This window comes from Entelurus aequoreus, linkage group LG08, assembly GCF_033978785.1.
Source record: "Entelurus aequoreus isolate RoL-2023_Sb linkage group LG08, RoL_Eaeq_v1.1, whole genome shotgun sequence".
In the NCBI taxonomy this organism is placed as follows: Eukaryota; Metazoa; Chordata; class Actinopteri; order Syngnathiformes; family Syngnathidae; genus Entelurus; species Entelurus aequoreus.
In genome coordinates, this window is record NC_084738.1 from 56324895 (window position 1) to 56344004 (window position 19110).

Below are 19110 nucleotides of genomic sequence, written 5' to 3' on the forward strand. Positions count from 1 at the left end.
GACAATATTTTACATCCTATTTAACAGTATATGCACCTAACGTACAGTATTTTACGTCATATTTAACAGTATATGCACCTCTAAAGTACAGTATTTTACGTCATATTTAACAGTGTATGCACCTAAAGTACAGTATTCTACATCATATTCAACAGTATATGCACCTCTAAAGTACAGTATTTTAAGTCATATTTAACAGTATATGCACCTAAAGGACAATATTTTACATCCTATTTAACAGTATATGCACCTAACGTACCGTATTTTACGTCATATTTAACAGTATATGCACCTCTAAAGTACAGTATTTTACGTCATATTTAACAGTGTATGCACCTAAAGTACAGTATTCTACATCATATTCAACAGTATATGCACCTCTGAAGTACAGTATTTTACATCATATTTAACAGTATATGCACCTAAAGGACAATATTTTACATCCTATTTAACAGTATATGCCCTTAAAGTACAGTATTTTACATCATATTTAACAGTATATGCACCTCTGAAGTACAGTATTTTACATCATATTTAACAGTATATGCACCTAAAGTACAGTATTTTACATCATATTTAACAGTATATGCACCTCTAAAGTACAGTATGTTACATCATATTTAACAGTATATGCACCTAAAGTACAGTATTTTACGTCTTATTAAAAGGTATACTTACCTCTGAAGTATCGTGTTTTACGTCATTATTTAACAGTCTGCGCACACTAAACTACCATATTTTACGTCATATTTAAAGGTATACTCACAGCTAAAGTACAATATTTTACGTCATATTTAAAGGTATACTCACAGCTAAAGTACAGTATTTTATGCCATATGTAACAGTCTACACAGCTCACAAGTACAGTGTTTTACGTCATATTCAAAGGTCGTCTGAAGTACAGTATTTGAGTCCATATTTAGTGGTCTGCGCATCAGTATTTAATGTCATATTTGAAATATTTCACATATTTATTGTCTTCTTTCCCTGTCTTTAGTGAACGGCGGCTGGTCGTCATGGACCGACTGGACGGCGTGTAACGTGCGCTGCGGGCGCGGCGTGCAGAAGCGCTCGCGCACGTGCACCAATCCGGCGCCGCTCAACGGCGGAGCCTTCTGCGAGGGAATATCGGTGCAGAAGAGCGTCTGCACGGCGCCATGTCCGGGTAGGCCTACGCCCACATTCGGTTTCCGCGGCAATGTATGCTAACATGTCTTGTGATGGGCAGTGGACGGCGGCTGGGGCGAGTGGAGCGAGTGGTCGGCGTGCGGCAGCGACTGCGAGAAGAGGCGGAGTCGGGAGTGCACGGCACCCGAACCCAAACACGGAGGGCGGCTTTGCGACGGCGTGGCGCTGGCGATGGGCAACTGCACGGGCGGCCTGTGCACGCAAAGTGGGTGGCGGCGCCGCTTCCAGGCCGGGGTCAAAGGGCACCGAGTGACGTTCTTTTGTCTTTTTGCAGATGGCAAACTGCTGCGTGACGCCAAACCTCAAGGTGAGTGTGTTGTTTTGTTGCAGCGTAACGCTGGTCACATGACCTGATGCCTTCATGCAAAGTTGCGGAAGAGTCCGTCGTTACGATTTTTTTGCCCGCTTTGTTTGTTTATCCCCAAACTTTGCGCGCCCTCAATTAACCTGCCACAGGAAACGCTGGCGTCCTTTGCGTTATTTTCTCCATTTTGTTCCCATTGGAGCCGCGGCCGACTTAAAGGATTTCCTTTGGATCTCGTTATCTTTACCAACGAGCTCGCGGCCCAATTGATCCTCGCCCGCGTCCCAGTTCTGCTGGGACCAGATAGAGGTCTGTCATTGCACGTTTAGCCCCTTTAATTGCTCACAAACCACGTCCCGAGCGAGCTTCCCGGGTAAGATGGCGGCACGGAGCTGGAGGCAAGAAGTGCGCTCCGGTTCTTTGACGTTCTTCTTGTGTCTCCAAGGCGTGGAGAGCAGCAGCGACGTGGCGCTCTACTCGGGCCTGGCGGCCGGCGTGGCCACCGTGGTGCTGCTCATCATCGCCGTCACTGTGTACCGACGCAGCCGCAGCGACTACGGCGTGGACGTCATCGACTCGTCCGCCCTCGCCGGAGGATTCCAGTCTTTCAACTTCAAGACGTCCCGACAAGGTGAAGTGAAGTGAATTATATTTATATAGCGCTTTTTCTTTACATCAGGGGTCCCCAAACGTTTTGACTCCGGGGCCGCATTGGGGTAAAACAATTTGGCTGGGGGCCGCACTATATATATATATATATATATATATATATATATATATATATATATATATATATATATATATATATATATATATATATATATATATATATATATATATATATATATATATACACACATATAGACACATATACATATATATATACATATATAGACACATACATTTATATATACATATGTATATATATACATGGACATATACATATACATAGACAAATACATATATACACACACATATATACACGTTTACATATACATATATATACACACACACACACATTTAAAGGTGAAATGTAATTTAATTATATGTAAATGTGTGTGTGTGTGTGTGTGTATATATATATATATATATATATATATATATATATATATATATATATATATATATATATATATATATATATTCCTCGCGCACTAATTGACTTAAAGAGCGCACTTGCTGCATGTCACGTTATCGATGGTAAAATGCATTTTTAGACAATATGATTTGCCTGAGTGCTAGGAGTCGGTAGAAAAAGGACTAGTAAGGAAAAAAAATTTAAAAAAAATTTAAAAAAATGTTTTTCATTATTATTATTTTTTTAACTTGGGACTTCCCGCGGGCCGGATTTTGGACGCTGGGGGGCCGGATACGGCCCATGGGCCGTAGTGTGGGGACCCCTGCTCTACATAGTGAAACCCAATATCTAAGTTACATTTAAACCAGGGTGGGTGGCACTGGGAGCAGGTGGGTAAAGTGTCTTGCCCAAGGACACAACGGCAGTGACTAGGATGGCGGAAGCGGGGATCGAACCTGGAACCCTCAAGTCGCTGGCACGGCCACTCTACCAACCGAGCTATACCGCCCCTGGCTCAGCCCCTGAGTCTGCCAAAATACTAGGGAGACCACCTACAGTACAACAGGGGTGTCCAAACTACGGTGTCCGCAGTTTGGCAAGCGAGGCGTCATGAGTTTAGTAAGAAATCTGGCATGGCGGTTGTTTTTAAAATAATTTTTAATATCTGACAAACTGATTACTGCACGCTTGCCGCCATCTTGTGGACAACGTGAGTAAATCAGGTCAGTGACCATAAATTGTGCTTTGAAGTGAGGACAGCACAGCATTGACTTTACCCATTCAATACCATTACAATGCATGATGGGAAAAATGCTAAACACTCTCCACACTTATCCATGTTTAGTGCATTTTAGCTGCGTGATATTTCTGATTGATTACAGAACTTTAAGGAGGTCGTCACGAAAGTTAACAAGGTAGAAGTTAAACTTACACATACTCTTAATACACAATTATATTAATTGTTCATTGTATATCCATTATATTAATATAATATGTACATATATATATATATGTATAGACTATATATATATATATATATATATATATATATATATATATATATATATATATATATATATATATATATATATATATATATATATATATATATATATATATATGTATATATACATTAGGTCAGGATAATAATCAGGGGATATTATAAAATCCCCTGAAGAGCAGGGAAACCTGCAAAACAGGCTTGTCGGGATGAAACAGCCTCTGTGTTTTGCAGGTTTCCCTGCTCTTCAGGGGATTCCAGCGGCAAAACCGCTCCCACATCTCCGCCTCTCAGTGCAGGACACTCCTCCATCCTTCTTACTGCGGAAGAAGGAAACATGACAAATGATTAATGACAAATAATGCCAGTAAAGTCACATATTGTTAAAAATGTTAGCTGTGCACGGTGTGTTGCTTGAAGACACAGTTAAAACGAGACCCTCGAAAAGCTGATCGCTTTACTTCCGCTTTTAGATCTGTTCTTAAGAATATGTCTTAATTGTGAGCTAAATGGTAGAAACAAAATCATAGTGAGTGTGAATTAAAGTTATCATTTGAATATGTTACTTTTCCAGCTTTCCTGTTACTCGCAGCACAAAACAGTAAAAAATAAAAAACCTGACTGTGTAGAGAAATTTCATTGGTGAGTGACCATGATGTGTACATTCCTGGTACAATTAGTACAACATTTAGTTATATCACCCAATCCAAACAACCTTTCCTAGTCATGGTGCAGAAAAAAAAAAATCAACCAGCACAAAATGTCAACACACTTTGGTTACACATAACACAACCAGCTCACTGAACTTTGTGGATATTATTTTTTTTAAAAATCACCATAAAAAAATTCTAAATTACACCCAATTAAATCCATTGCAAGGCATGATGGGAATAATGTAAAACACTCTCTCCACACTTATCCATGTTTGACTTTTAGCTTCTTGATATTTCTGATTGATTACAAAGCTTTAAAGAGGTCGTCACAGAAGTAAACAAGGTAGGAGTGGAACTCTCACATACTTAATATTCAATTATAGTAATTATGAATTATATATATATATATATATATATATATATATATATATATATATATATATATATATATATATATATATATATATATATATATATATATATATTATATTGTAACCTATTTTTATGGGCATGCCTCTTAATGATGTTAAGTTCCTGTTATAGGCTGTTTGGCAGTGTATGCTTGGAGCTCTTGTTTTGAAGGCGCCTAGAGCGGAAGTGATGTCATGTGTTGTGAAGCGGGGGTTTTTGAGAAGGAGAAAAATAAAGTGGTCCTCGTGTGAACGGGAGCCTCCGTGTTTGTTATTTTGTAGTTTGATACAGTCTAGGCGATATTTATAAATCCTCGGTTACATTGGTGGCAGCGGTGGGATTTTCGGTCCCGCTAAAGAAAGACGTTTATTAATGCAAAGTTCTGAGAGTCAGTTAGCTTCATAGTTAGCCGCAGTTAGCAACGGCGGAGCGTCGTCTTGGCAGGAAGCAAGAAGACTTATTTCATCTTGCTGCTGCAATGTGGAATAAAAGCGAGGACCCGCTGGACTATAGCTACAGAGAGCAACGTGGAGACAGATCGTTCGCCAGCAATGTAAAAATTGAGCTCCCGCAGCCATTTTCCGGTGAGGAAAAACAAAGTTTCCCCTGCTGGGCCAGGCAATGTGAAGTAGCAGTGAAGGCGCTGGTTGGAGGCACGGGCAGTAGCTTTGATTATGAACTGGTGAGGATTTTACCCACGCGGCTGACAAAGGCTGCTTTTCTTCTATGGGATAGCTTGCCAGCTGCTGTTCAGGTGGACTACGATCAGGTGAAAGAGAAATTGCAGGAGGCTTTCGGACAAAAACGTTTCCTAGACTGTTTCAGAGCAAACATCTCTGCCCGCCTACGTGCTCCCGGAGAGAGTCTGGAAGTATACGCAGCAGACATAAGCAAGCTAGTTCAGGAAGCATTCCCAGGCTACGGTGATATAGCCCAGAAAGAGGAGAAATTTCGCAGATTTTTGGCTGGACTCGACCCAGCTCTGAGAGCTAAATGTCATGAGCAGGGAGCGACTGATTTGGAGGAGGCCCTGATCATCGCTGGCCGGTGTGAGATGGCCAGAGAGGCCCTAAAGATGGACTATGTCAGCACACAGGTACGCCCACCTCCCACTGAAAGCGGTACAGCGGCCATGGTGCACTCCATATCTGGTGATGGCGGTGGGTTGTATAGGACTAAGGACAGACTTACGGCAGATATGAGGGAAATGAGGATGGAAATGAAACGAATGGCAGAGGAAAACACCCGACTGCGATCCAGCCACTGGAAAGATGAACGGCGAGCACCTCATGCAGTACGTGGAAGTCAGTGTCAATGTACTTGTGGGGAGCAAGGCTGTTCGTCTCGCCCATGGGGTCAACAGAGAGGGCTTTCACCTGACCGTGGCTATGAACAGAGAGGGCGTTCACCTGACCGTGGCTGGCGCGAGCGGTGCACAGAAGGAGGGCCGAGGGAGAAACAGGACTATTTGGGTCCCTACAACAACCGAGCTAACTCCCCAAGTTGGCGGGGTCCAAGACCTGCTAGAAGCCCCTCTAATGAGGAAACACAGAGACGGCGAGGTGTGCATTTTCTCTCCCCCAGGAGGGAAGACGCAACAAACCAGTCGGGAAAAGAGATGTAGCTGATGTTGCAGCCCAAACGTCAGCTACAGAACCTATGGGCCCTATGGAGGGAGGGATGTTTATCCCCTCCATGAGCAATGCAATGACACCGGACAAGACAGAACAGCGAACCTCATATGTGAGGGGAAGCATTGAAGGGACTGAAATTAACATATTGATCGATTCAGGAGCAACCGAGTCGTTCATCAGTGACAACTTCCGCAGGTCTGTTCCAGCCCTGCACAAGCGACCCTTAACGGCGGATTTTATTGCTGCACGGGCAGTGAATGGACAGTTGCTCGACACACTGGGCACTATAACAGTGACTATGCGTCTGGAGAAGACCTCCCGACAGCAGGTTTTCCATGTTATTAGGGGGTCCACACAAACAGCGCTACTGGGCTTGGACTTTCTTGTCGCAAATCACGCCCTTCTGGATTATGCCCGTGGCAAACTACACCTATGGGACACTGCACTTCCACTCCTGAGTGGCAAAGATCTGATTCCGGAGTGTTGTAATGTTTCCATCGCCACTGTTGTGACACTGCCCCCCCTCAGTGAGATGCTGGTGCCTGTGAGTGTGTCCCCACCTGGGCCCGTTGATCAACTTCCTGACTTTGTGGGTTAATTATCACCCAACCTTAAAGGCAAAAGTGAGTGTGTCATAGCTCACACAGTGACATCTGTAAAGGACGGGGTTACCACAGCCCGTGTGTTGAACCCTACAGATCAGGACATTATACTGAGAGAAGGCGTGCACCTGGGGGAGTTTTTCTCCGTGGATGAGGCGGAGATCGTGACACTTCCTCAGGGTCCAACCGAGACTGTCTCTACCATTTCATCCAGTGAGGTGCCTGTTGTGTCACTGGAGGAGTCTTCTGCTAGTCAGCAACAGAAAGCACAACTGGCTGCACTGCTGGCCGAGCATCAGGGGATTTTCAACCCGTCAAAAGGGGGGACTGGCAGATGCACCCTTATCCAACATCACATCAAGACCGGTGATCATCCTCCTTTGCGGCAGCGCGCCTACCGGACTTCACCAGAAAAGAGAGAGGAAATAGACAGGCAGGTGACTGCCCTGCTGGCGGACGGGGTGATTGAGGAAAGCTGCAGCCCATGGGCCTCGCCTGTGGTCCTTGTCAAGAAGAAGAGTGGTGAGTGGGATGATTATCTGAAACAGGTGGCTTTCGCCTATAACACATCTGTGCATGCCTGCACCAAATACAGTCCGTACTATCTACTTCACGGACGGGAGGCTCGTGTTCCAGTGGATGTGTTGGTGCCGTCTCATTTGGTGCGCTCTGACTTGCCTTTTTCTCATGCTGATTTTGTGGCCTCTTTAGCAGAGAGGCTGGAGACTGCTTTCGCTGGTGCCAGGCAAGGTGGCGCCAACGCTCACGAGAAGCAAAAGCTGTACTATGATGGAGCTGTGCGTCACCGGCCGTATGCAGTAGGGGATCTGGTATGGCTACGTAATCCGACAGAGGACAGGATGAAACTTTCTCCCCACTGGAGGGGGCCCTACAGGGTCCTGTCTGTGTTGGACTCTCAAGGGGAACCTGGACTCACCTATCATATTGGCAACCCTTTGGAATTTGATGGACGGGGGCAGGTCGTCAATTATGATAGACTGAAACCATACACACTGCCGATGGCTGCTGGTTTTTCAAATGGCATGCCTACTTCTCCTAGTCAGGCTCCCTCATTGCTGGACGAGGGGTTGCCAGAGGGGGGTGCTGGGGCTGACGAGCCGCTGACCTCTGGTGACACAGGGACTGTTCAGATTACAGGCATCAGAGAGCCACTACAGACTGTTTCTCGTTCTGGGAGGAATGTGAGACAACCACTTCGTTTCAAGGACTTTGTCACTTTTGGTTAGCTGTTTAGAAATAGAAAGAAAATTAAACAAAAGTTGGGCTTTCGGTTGGAGGTTGTCAAGGTAACTTAATATGTTCTTACTGTGATGGCAAATGTTTCATATGTGTATAGTATGTCGGGATGCTATGGTGTATCAGAATTTTCTGGTGTACGTGGGAATAGTGTGGCATGCGTGACTGTGCAGTGGTGTGAGGGGAACATGCATATATATATTTTTTTGTGTGTGGGTTAACTCCTGTGTTTTGACTGCCTGTGTTGTTTTTGCAGTTATTCTGTTATGATGTTGAAACGAGGACGTTTCTTTTTGTAGGAGGGGAGGTATGTAACCTATTTTTATGGGCATGCCTCTTAATGATGTTAAGTTCCTGTTATAGGCTGTTTGGCAGTGTATGCTTGGAGCTCTTGTTTTGAAGGCGCCTAGAGCGGAAGTGATGTCATGTGTTGTGAAGCGGGGGTTTTTGAGAAGGAGAAAAATAAAGTGGTCCTCGTGTGAACGGGAGCCTCCGTGTTTGTTATTTTGTAGTTTGATACAGTCTAAGCGATATTTATAAATACTCGGTTACAATATATATATATATATATATATATATATATAGATAGATCGATAGATAGATAGATAGATAGATAGATAGATAGATAGATAGATAGATAGATAGATAGATAGATAGATAGATAGATAGATAGATAGATAGATAGATAGATAGATAGATCCATTAGTTGCTTAGTGTCTTAGCCTTCCACAGAATCATCCAAAAAAATGTTTCGTTAGCAACAGCTAGCCCATTAGTTGCTAACTGTCTTAGCCTTCCAAAAATAATCATCCAAAGAAATGTTGTTTTTTCATTAGCAACAACTAGCCCATTAGCTGCTAACTGTCTTAGCCTTCCGTAGAATCATCCAGAAAGATTATTATTTGTTTTTGTCATTGGCAACAGCTAGCCCATTATCTGCTAAGTGTCTTAGCCTTCCACAGACTCATCCAGAAAGATCATTATTTGTTTTTTTCCATTAACAACAGCTTGGCCATTAGCTGCAAACTGGCTTAGCCTTCCACAGAATCATCCAAAAAAATGTTGTTTTTTCATTAGCAACAGCTATCCCATTAGCTGCTAACTGTCTTAGCCTTCCGTAGAATCATCCAGAAAGATGTTTTCTCATTGGAAACTGCTAGCCCATTAGCTGCTTAGTGTCTTAGCCTTCCATAGAATCATCCAGAAAGATCATTATTTGTTTTTTTTCCATTAACAACAGCTTGGCCATTAGCTGCAAACTGTCTTAGCCTTCCACAGAATCATCCAAAAAAAAATTGTTTTTTCATTAGCAACAGCTATCCCATTAGCTGCTAACTGTCTTAGCCTTCCGTAGAATCATCCAGAAAGATCATTATTTGTTTTTCTTTAGCAACAGCTTGGCCATTAGCTGCAAACTGTCTCAGCCTTCCACAGAATCATCCAAAAAAATGTTTCGTTAGCAACAGCTAGCCCATTAGCTTCTAACTGTTTTAGCCTTTCATAGAATCATCCAGAAGGATCATTATTTGTTTTTCCATTAGCAACAATTAGCCCATTAGTTGCTAACTGTCTTAGCCTTTCACAAAATCGTCCAAAGAAATGTTGTTTTTTCATTAGCAACAGCTATCCCATTAGCTGCTAACTCTCTTAGCCTTCCGTAGAATCATCCAGAAAGATCATTATTTGTTTTTTTCATTAGCAACAGCTATCCCATTAGCTGCTTACTGTCTTAGCCTTCCACAGAATCATCCAGAAAATGTTTTCTCATTGGCAACAGCTAGCCCATTATCTGCTAAGGGTCTTAGCCTTCCATAGAATCATCCAGAAAATGTTTTCTCATGGCAATAGCTAGCCCATTAGCTGCTAACTATCTTAGCCTTCCAAAGAATCATCCAGAAATATCTTTTTTTTTTTTTTCATTAACAACAGCTTGGCCATTAGCTGCAAACTGTCTTAGCCTTCCACAGAATCATGCAAAAAAATGTTGTTTTTTTAATTAGCAACAGCTATCCCATTAGCTGCTAACTGTCTTATCCTTCCGTAGAATCATCCAGAAATATCATTATTTGTTTTTTTCATTAGTAACAGCTATCCCATTAGCTGCTAACTGTCTTAGCCTTCCACAGAATCATCCAGAAAATGTTTTCTCATTGGCAATAGCTAGCCCATTATCTGCTAAGTGTCTTAGCCTTCCATAGAATCATCCAGAAAATGTTTTCTCATTGGCAACAGCTAGCCCACTAGCTGCTATGTGTCTTAGCCTTCCACAGAATCATCCAAAAAATGTTGTTTTTTCATTAGCAACAGCTATCCCATTCGCTGCTAACTGTCTTAGCCTTCCGTAGAATCATCCAGAAAGATCTTCTTTTTTTTTTTCATTAGCAACAGCTATCCCATTAGCTGCTAACTGTCTTAGCCTTCCACAGAATCATCCAGAAAATGTTTTCTCATTGGCAATAGCTAGCCCATTATCTGTTAAGTGTCTTAGCCTTCCATAGAATCATCCAGAAAATGTTTTCTCATTAGCAACAGCTAGCCCATTAGCTGCTAAGTGTCTTAGCCTTCCACAGAATAATCCAGAAAGATGTTTTCTCATTGGCAACAGCTAGCCCATTAGCTGCTAAGTGTCTTAGCCTTCCATAGAATCATCTAGAAAATGTTTTCTCATTGGCAACAGCTAGCCCATTAGCTGCTAAGTGTCTTAGCCTTCCGCAGAATCATCCAGAAATATGTTTTCTCATTGGCAACAGCTAGCCCATTATCTGCTAAGTGTCTTAGCCTTCCATAGAATCATCCAGAAAATGTTTTCTCATTGGCAATAGCTAGCCCATTATCTGCTAAGTGTCTTAGCCTTCCATAGAATCATCCAGAAAATGTTTTCTCATTGGCAACAGCTAGCCCATTAGCTGCTAAGTGTCTTAGCCTTCCACAGAATCATCCAGAAAGATGTTTTCTCATTGGCAACAGCTCGCCCATTAGCTGCTAAGTGTCTTAGCCTTCCATAGAATCACCCAAAAAGGTCATTATTTGTTTTTTTTCATTAACAACAGCTTGGCCGTTAGCTGCAAATTGTCTTAGCCTTCCACAGAATCATCCAAAAAAATGTTGTTTTTTCATTAGCAACAGCTATCCCATTAGCTGCTAACTGTCTTAGCCTTCCGTAGAATCATCCAGAAAGATCGTTATTTGTTTTTTTCATTAGCAACAGCTATCCCATTAGCTGCTAACTGTCTTAGCCTTCCACATAATCATCCAGAAAATGTTTTCTCATTGGCAACAGCTAGCTCATTATCTGCTAAGTGTCTTAGCCTTCCATAGAATCATCCAGAAAATGTTTTCTCATTGGCAACAGCTAGCCCATTAGCTGCTAAGTGTCTTAGCCTTCCATAGAATCATCCAGAAAATGTTTTCTCATTGGCAACAGCTAGCCCATTATCTGCTAAGTGTCTTAGCCTTCCATAGAATCATCCAGAAAATGTTTTCTCATTGGCAACAGCTAGCCCATTATCTGCTAAGTGTCTTAGCCTTCCATAGAATCATCCAGAAAATGTTTTCTCATTGGCAATAGCTAGCCCATTATCTGCTAAGTGTCTTAGCCTTCCATAGAATCATCCAGAAAATGTTTTCTCATTGGCAATAGCTAGCCCATTATCTGCTAAGTGTCTTAGCCTTCCATAGAATCATCCAGAAAATGTTTTCTCATTGGCAACAGCTAGCCCATTATCTGCTAAGTGTCTTAGCCTTCCATAGAATCATCCAGAAAATGTTTTCTCATTGGCAATAGCTAGCCCATTATCTGCTAAGTGTCTTAGCCTTCCATAGAATCATCCAGAAAATGTTTTCTCATTAGCAACAGCTAGCCCATTAGCTGCTAAGTGTCTTAGCCTTCCACAGAATAATCCAGAAAGATGTTTTCTCATTGGCAACAGCTAGCCCAGTAGCTGCTAAGTGTCTTAGCCTTCCATAGAATCATCCAGAAAATGTTTTCTCATTGGCAACAGCTAGCCCATTAGCTGCTAAGTGTCTTAGCCTTCCACAGAATCATCCAGAAAGATGTTTTCTCATTGGCAACAGCTCGCCCATTAGCTGCTAAGTGTCTTAGCCTTCCATAGAATCACCCAGAAAGATCATTATTGGTTTTTTTTCATTAACAACAGCTTGGCCGTTAGCTGCAAATTGTCTTAGCCTTCCACAGAATCATCCAAAAAAATGTTGTTTTTTCATTAGCAACAGCTATCCCATTAGCTGCTATCTGTCTTAGCCTTCCGTAGAATCATCCAGAAAGATCGTTATTTGTTTTTTTCATTAGCAACAGCTATCCCATTATCTGCTAAGTGTCTTAGCCTTCCATAGAATCATCCAGAAAATGTTTTCTCATTGGCAATAGCTAGCCCATTATCTGCTAAGTGTCTTAGCCTTCCATAGAATCATCCAGAAAATGTTTTCTCATTAGCAACAGCTAGCCCATTAGCTGCTAAGTGTCTTAGCCTTCCACAGAATAATCCAGAAAGATGTTTTCTCATTGGCAACAGCTAGCCCATTAGCTGCTAAGTGTCTTAGCCTTCCATAGAATCATCCAGAAAATGTTTTCTCATTGGCAACAGCTAGCCCATTAGCTGCTAAGTGTCTTAGCCTTCCGCAGAATCATCCAGAAATATGTTTTCTCATTGGCAACAGCTAGCCCATTATCTGCTAAGTGTCTTAGCCTTCCATAGAATCATCCAGAAAATGTTTTCTCATTGGCAATAGCTAGCCCATTATCTGCTAAGTGTCTTAGCCTTTCATAGAATCATCCAGAAAATGTTTTCTCATTAGCAACAGCTAACCCATTAGCTGCTAAGTGTCTTAGCCTTCCACAGAATAATCCAGAAAGATGTTTTCTCATTGGCAACAGCTAGCCCATTAGCTGCTAAGTGTCTTAGCCTTCCATAGAATCATCCAGAAAATGTTTTCTCATTGGCAACAGCTAGCCCATTAGCTGCTAAGTGTCTTAGCCTTCCGCAGAATCATCCAGAAATATGTTTTCTCATTGGCAACAGCTAGCCCATTATCTGCTAAGTGTCTTAGCCTTCCATAGAATCATCCAGAAAATGTTTTCTCATTGGCAATAGCTAGCCCATTATCTGCTAAGTGTCTTAGCCTTTCATAGAATCATCCAGAAAGTGTTTCCTCATTGGCAATAGCTAGCTCATTATCTGCTAAGTGTCTTAGCCTTCCATAGAATCATCCAGAAAATGTTTTCTCATTGGCAACAGCTAGCCCATTAGCTGCTAAGTGTCTTAGCCTTCCACAGAATCATCCAGAAATATGTTTTCTCATTGGCAACAGCTAGCCCATTATCTGCTAAGTGTCTTAGCCTTCCATAGAATCATCCAGAAAATGTTTTCTCATTGGCAATAGCTATCCCATTATCTGCTAAGTGTCTTAGCCTTCCATAGAATCATCCAGAAAATGTTTTCTCATTGGCAACAGCTAGCCCATTAGCTGCTAAGTGTCTTAGCCTTCCACAGAATAATCCAGAAAGATGTTTTCTCATTGGCAACAGCTAGCCCATTAGCTGCTAAGTGTCTTAGCCTTCCATAGAATCATCCAGAAAATGTTTTCTCATTGGCAACAGCTAGCCCATTAGCTGCTAAGTGTCTTAGCCTTCCACAGAATCATCCAGAAAGATGTTTTCTCATTGGCAACAGCTCGCCCATTAGCTGCTAAGTGTCTTAGCCTTCCATAGAATCACCCAGAAAGATCATTATTTGTTTTTTTTCATTAACAACAGCTTGGCCGTTAGCTGCAAATTGTCTTAGCCTTCCACAGAATCATCCAAAAAAATGTTGTTTTTTCATTAGCAACAGCTGTCCCATTAGCTGCTAACTGTCTTAGCCTTCCGTAGAATCATCCAGAAAGATCGTTATTTGTTTTTTTCATTAGCAACAGCTATCCCATTATCTGCTAAGTGTCTTAGCCTTCCATAGAATCATCCAGAAAATGTTTTCTCATTGGCAATAGCTAGCCCATTATCTGCTAAGTGTCTTAGCCTTCCATAGAATCATCCAGAAAATGTTTTCTCATTAGCAACAGCTAGCCCATTAGCTGCTAAGTGTCTTAGCCTTCCACAGAACAATCCAGAAAGATGTTTTCTCATTGGCAACAGCTAGCCCATTAGCTGCTAAGTGTCTTAGCCTTCCATAGAATCATCCAGAAAATGTTTTCTCATTGGCAACAGCTAGCCCATTAGCTGCTAAGTGTCTTAGCCTTCCGCAGAATCATCCAGAAATATGTTTTCTCATTGGCAATAGCTAGCCCATTATCTGCTAAGTGTCTTAGCCTTCCATAGAATCATCCAGAAAATGTTTTCTCATTGGCAATAGCTAGCCCATTATCTGCTAAGTGTCTTAGCCTTTCATAGAATCATCCAGAGAATGTTTTCTCATTAGCAACAGCTAACCCATTAGCTGCTAAGTGTCTTAGCCTTCCACAGAATAATCCAGAAAGATGTTTTCTCATTGGCAACAGCTAGCCCATTAGCTGCTAAGTGTCTTAGCCTTCCATAGAATCATCCAGAAAATGTTTTCTCATTGGCAACAGCTAGCCCATTAGCTGCTAAGTGTCTTAGCCTTCCGCAGAATCATCCAGAAATATGTTTTCTCACTGGCAACAGCTAGCCCATTATCTGCTAAGTGTCTTAGCCTTCCATAGAATCATCCAGAAAATGTTTTCTCATTGGCAATAGCTAGCCCATTATCTGCTAAGTGTCTTAGCCTTTCATAGAATCATCCAGAAAGTGTTTCCTCATTGGCAATAGCTAGCTCATTATCTGCTAAGTGTCTTAGCCTTCCATAGAATCATCCAGAAAATGTTTTCTCATTGGCAACAGCTAGCCCATTAGCTGCTAAGTGTCTTAGCCTTCCACAGAATCATCCAGAAAATGTTTTCTCATTGGCAACAGCTAGCCCATTATCTGCTAAGTGTCTTAGCCTTCCATAGAATCATCCAGAAAATGTTTTCTCATTGGCAATAGCTAGCCCATTATCTGCTAAGTGTCTTAGCCTTCCATAGAATCATCCAGAAAATGTTTTCTCATTTGCAAAAGCTAGCCCATTAGCTGCTAAGTGTCTTAGCCTTCCACAGAATCATCCAGAAAGATGGTTTCTCATTGGCAACAGCTAGCCCATTAGCTGCTAAGTGTCTTAGCCTTCCATAGAATCATCCAGAAAGATCATTGTTCGTTTTTTTCCATCAACAACAGCTTGGCCATTAGCTGCCAACTGTCTTAGCCTTCCACAGAATCATCCAGAAAGATGTTTTCTCATTGGCAACAGCTAGCCCATTAGCTGCTAAGTGTCTTAGCCTTCCGTAGAATCATCCAGAAAGATCATTATTTGTTTTTTCCATTAGCAACAGCTTGGCCATTAGCTGCAAACTTTCTGAGCCTTCCATAGAATTACCCAGAAAGATCATTATTAGTTTTTTTTCCATTTGCAACAGCTAGCCCATTACATCCAATATCCAATTCTTCTTTATTGTTTGCTGGTAACACAACAGCACGTAACCGTTTGAGGGGGCGTGTCTTTATGCAGCGCTGCGTGGTAATGTAGGCAGGGTCAGGGAGGAGTCAGCCGAAACCAAGGATTTTGATCAAGAGGAGAAGTATGCAGATTTTCCCCTGTCCATAAGTTGATATTTACGTAGTATTTGAATCATTTTAAAAGCCCCTGAATCCAAGTCTTGATGTTTCTGCTGGAGCGGCTACAAAAACAAGTCATATTCACTGGTTGTACTGTTCAATCCTTTACTGCAGCGCTTGCTTGGACTGACATTTATGAACATTTAATGCCTTGTGTTTGTGTTAAATGATTGAAAAAGATGTCGACATAAAACATCGCGTGAGCATGAATGCATGCATGTAGCGCTAAATGAGCGATCACTCTTTCTTTCCCTCCGTTTTACTTGACGTGTCACATGTTGCCATAAAAGCTTTAAGAAGGATGGGGTTGCCATGGAGATTTAATTTCTATAAGCCAGCCTTCAGTCACGCAGTAATGCCGCGTGTCACCTCCCTGTCAATGCGCGGACTGTTATTAATATTTCATTACTGTTATTTGCTTTCGTTTCCCTCGGTGGGAAAACGAAGTCAATTTCCATGTCCCCGTCGCTCCGAACACAAAGACACCCGACACCTGCTGTGTCGTTTTTAATGTTTTGCGTATGCTAATATGTTTTGACTAATGTTAGCTTTGCAGGTCACCATGGCAACAGCGCTCTTTGCTTTGATAGCACCTTCTGTGTTGTTTCTGCAGCCAACCCCCTCCTGATCCACTCGTCCATGCAGCCCGAGCTGAGCGTGTCGCGCACCTACACCGGCCCCATATGTTTCCAGGACTCCATGGACAAGGAGCTGATGGCCGAGCGCACGCTCCTCGAGCCGTTGCCTCAGCTCAAAGTGAAAGGTCGGAAAAGCTTCCTTTTGTTGCTTCTAAAATGTCGGAGGACCTTTTATAGCGTCAAAATGTTGACAAAATCTGTGTGCATAAAAAATAAAAAAACACTGTTTGCGCACAGACTCTGTTTGAACAATCTGCGCGCGCGGCTTCTCTTTACTCACGCGCTCCTTTCTGATAAATGCCTTTAAACTAGAGATGTCCGATAATGGCTTTTTTGCCGATATTCCGATATTGTCCAACTCTTAATTACCGATTCCGATATCAACCGATACCGATATATACGGTGGTGGAATTAACACATTATTATGCCTAATTTTGTTGTGATGCCCCGCTGGATGCATTAAACCAGGGGTGTCCAAACTTTTTCCACTGAGGGCCGCACACGGAAAAATGTAAGCATGCGGGGGCCATTTTGATATTTTTTATTTTCAAACCATTTTGATTGATTGAGATTGATTGATTGATTGATTGAAACTTGTATTAGTATATTGCACAGCACAGTACATATTCCGTACAATTGACCACTAAATGGTAACACCCAAATAAGTTTTTCAACTTGTTTAAGTCGGGGTCCACTTAAATTGAATTGATTCATGATACAGATATATACTATCAGATATATACTATCATCATAATACAGTCATCACACAACCAAACAAACAAACAAACCATAACAAAATATATGGATTTTTTTTTTTAAAAAATTTACTTTTAGGGCTCCCGGGGATCATAAAGGGTCTCAGTCATTAAACTGTTAAAAATAAGTCAAATTATTATAATTTTGTATTTATTTAACGCTTACAGTAAATCTCTATATTAACTTGAGGTTGATATAAAGTAAAAAAAAAAAAAAAAAAGGTTTTCTGTCAAAGACAACTTTGTTTTTTATAGTAGAACTGAAATATGCAGTATTTAGTAATTAGAGCCCTAAAAGATCAATAATGCAGGACACCATTGATTTTAATTCTTTAATATTTTTGAGTAATCACAGTGAAAAGTTAAATAAAATCCCACTTAATATATTTGGGATCCAAAAAGTCTCCCACTCATAAAGTGATACATTTTTATTAGGTTTTTTTTCACTTTTAACACTTAAGTTACGAGATCAACTTCAGATATATGTCGATTTTACGTTTGAACTATTATTTTGTTTGTTTTACGCTCTTTTGTCAAATAAAACTTTGATGTTTTTATATGGCAACCACACAATATATGCAATATTTGTTCCACATAAAACATTTTAAAGTTAATTTTTTTTAAGTAATAATTCATTGTAACAGAGATTTTTTGTCTTTTTTTTTTGAGCAATGGCAAAAAAAATAAAAATAAACAAAGACAAAAGGAAAAAAAACAGCCTGCATGGCAGCTTTGTGTCAACATCGCAACTTTTTCTTGTTAGATTTCACCTCATTCCACTTTTTTTAAATGTTTTTTTAAATTTTTGCAATACTATCAATTTTGCAATTTTTGCAGAATGTGTGGGGGGCCGGTAAACGATTAGCTGCGGGCAGCAAATGGCCCCCGGGCCGCACTTTGGACACCTCTGCATTAAACAATGTAACAAGGTTTTCAAAAATAAATAAACTCAAGTTATGGAAAAAAATGCCAACATGGCACTGCCATATAAAGGAAGTGCCTTTAAGGTGTATTGGCGCTCTGTACTTCCCCCTGCGTCCGTGTACACAGCGGCGTTTTAAAAAGTCATGAATTTTACTTTTTGAAACCGATACCGATCATTTTGAAACCGATACCGATCATTTCAGATATTACATTTTAAAGCATTTATCGGCCGATAATATCGAACATCCCTACTTTAAACGCCTATTGTCTCCAAGTCAGAGCCCGTCTGAGGAAACCCGTTATGTATCGCTTCTGAAGGTGATTACATCTTTAGACAAAATAAGCCAATATTCATTTAGTTTGTCATTTAATATATTGTAAATTCCGGACTATAGGCGGCTACTTTTTGCCTATACTTTGAACCCTGTGGCTTATAAAACGATATGGATAATTTACAGATAATCATAAAAATTGTTTTAGAGAAAAAAAAAGCAAATACACTGAGAAGGTCTTCCATTGTTTGTGCTATTGTTTGTGCTGCAGTGTCCTTCCATTTAGTGCTTTCAACCGGAAGTAGAAGGCCGTTCCGTCTTCTAGCCGTCCATAGCGTTTCTACTCGTGTGGATTCATCACTCCAAGCAACGTTTGTCAGTTTTACAATATAATTAAAACAGTTTATACTTACTAAAGTGTCACATGTAGACAATGTCGACTAATCGTCGGTCGTATGAATTCTTCATTCATCACTCCAAGCAACGATTGTACGTTTTACATCCATCCATTTTCTACCGCTTATTCCCTTCGGGGTCGCGGGGGGCGCTGGAGCCTATCTCAGCTACAATCGGGCGGAAGGCGGGGTACACCCTGGACAAGTCGCCACCTCATCGCAGGGCCAACACAGATAGACAACATTCACACTCACATTCCCACATTAGGGCCAATTTAGTGTTGCCAATCAACCTATCCCCAGGTGCATGTCTTTGGA

At 41.3% G+C, this 19110-nt stretch overlaps 1 protein-coding gene across 1 annotated transcript in view; it reads left to right on the forward strand.

Moving 5' to 3' along the window:
- LOC133656407 (netrin receptor UNC5D-like) overlaps positions 1 to 19110 on the forward strand; it is a 190173-nt gene that overhangs the window by 75578 nt on the left and 95485 nt on the right. Inside the window, exons 5-9 of the mRNA XM_062057491.1 lie at positions 998 to 1165; positions 1229 to 1393; positions 1463 to 1495; positions 1938 to 2123; positions 16422 to 16571. Of these exons, the coding sequence (XP_061913475.1) occupies positions 998 to 1165; positions 1229 to 1393; positions 1463 to 1495; positions 1938 to 2123; positions 16422 to 16571 (702 nt within the window). The remainder of the gene's footprint in view (positions 1 to 997; positions 1166 to 1228; positions 1394 to 1462; positions 1496 to 1937; positions 2124 to 16421; positions 16572 to 19110) is intronic.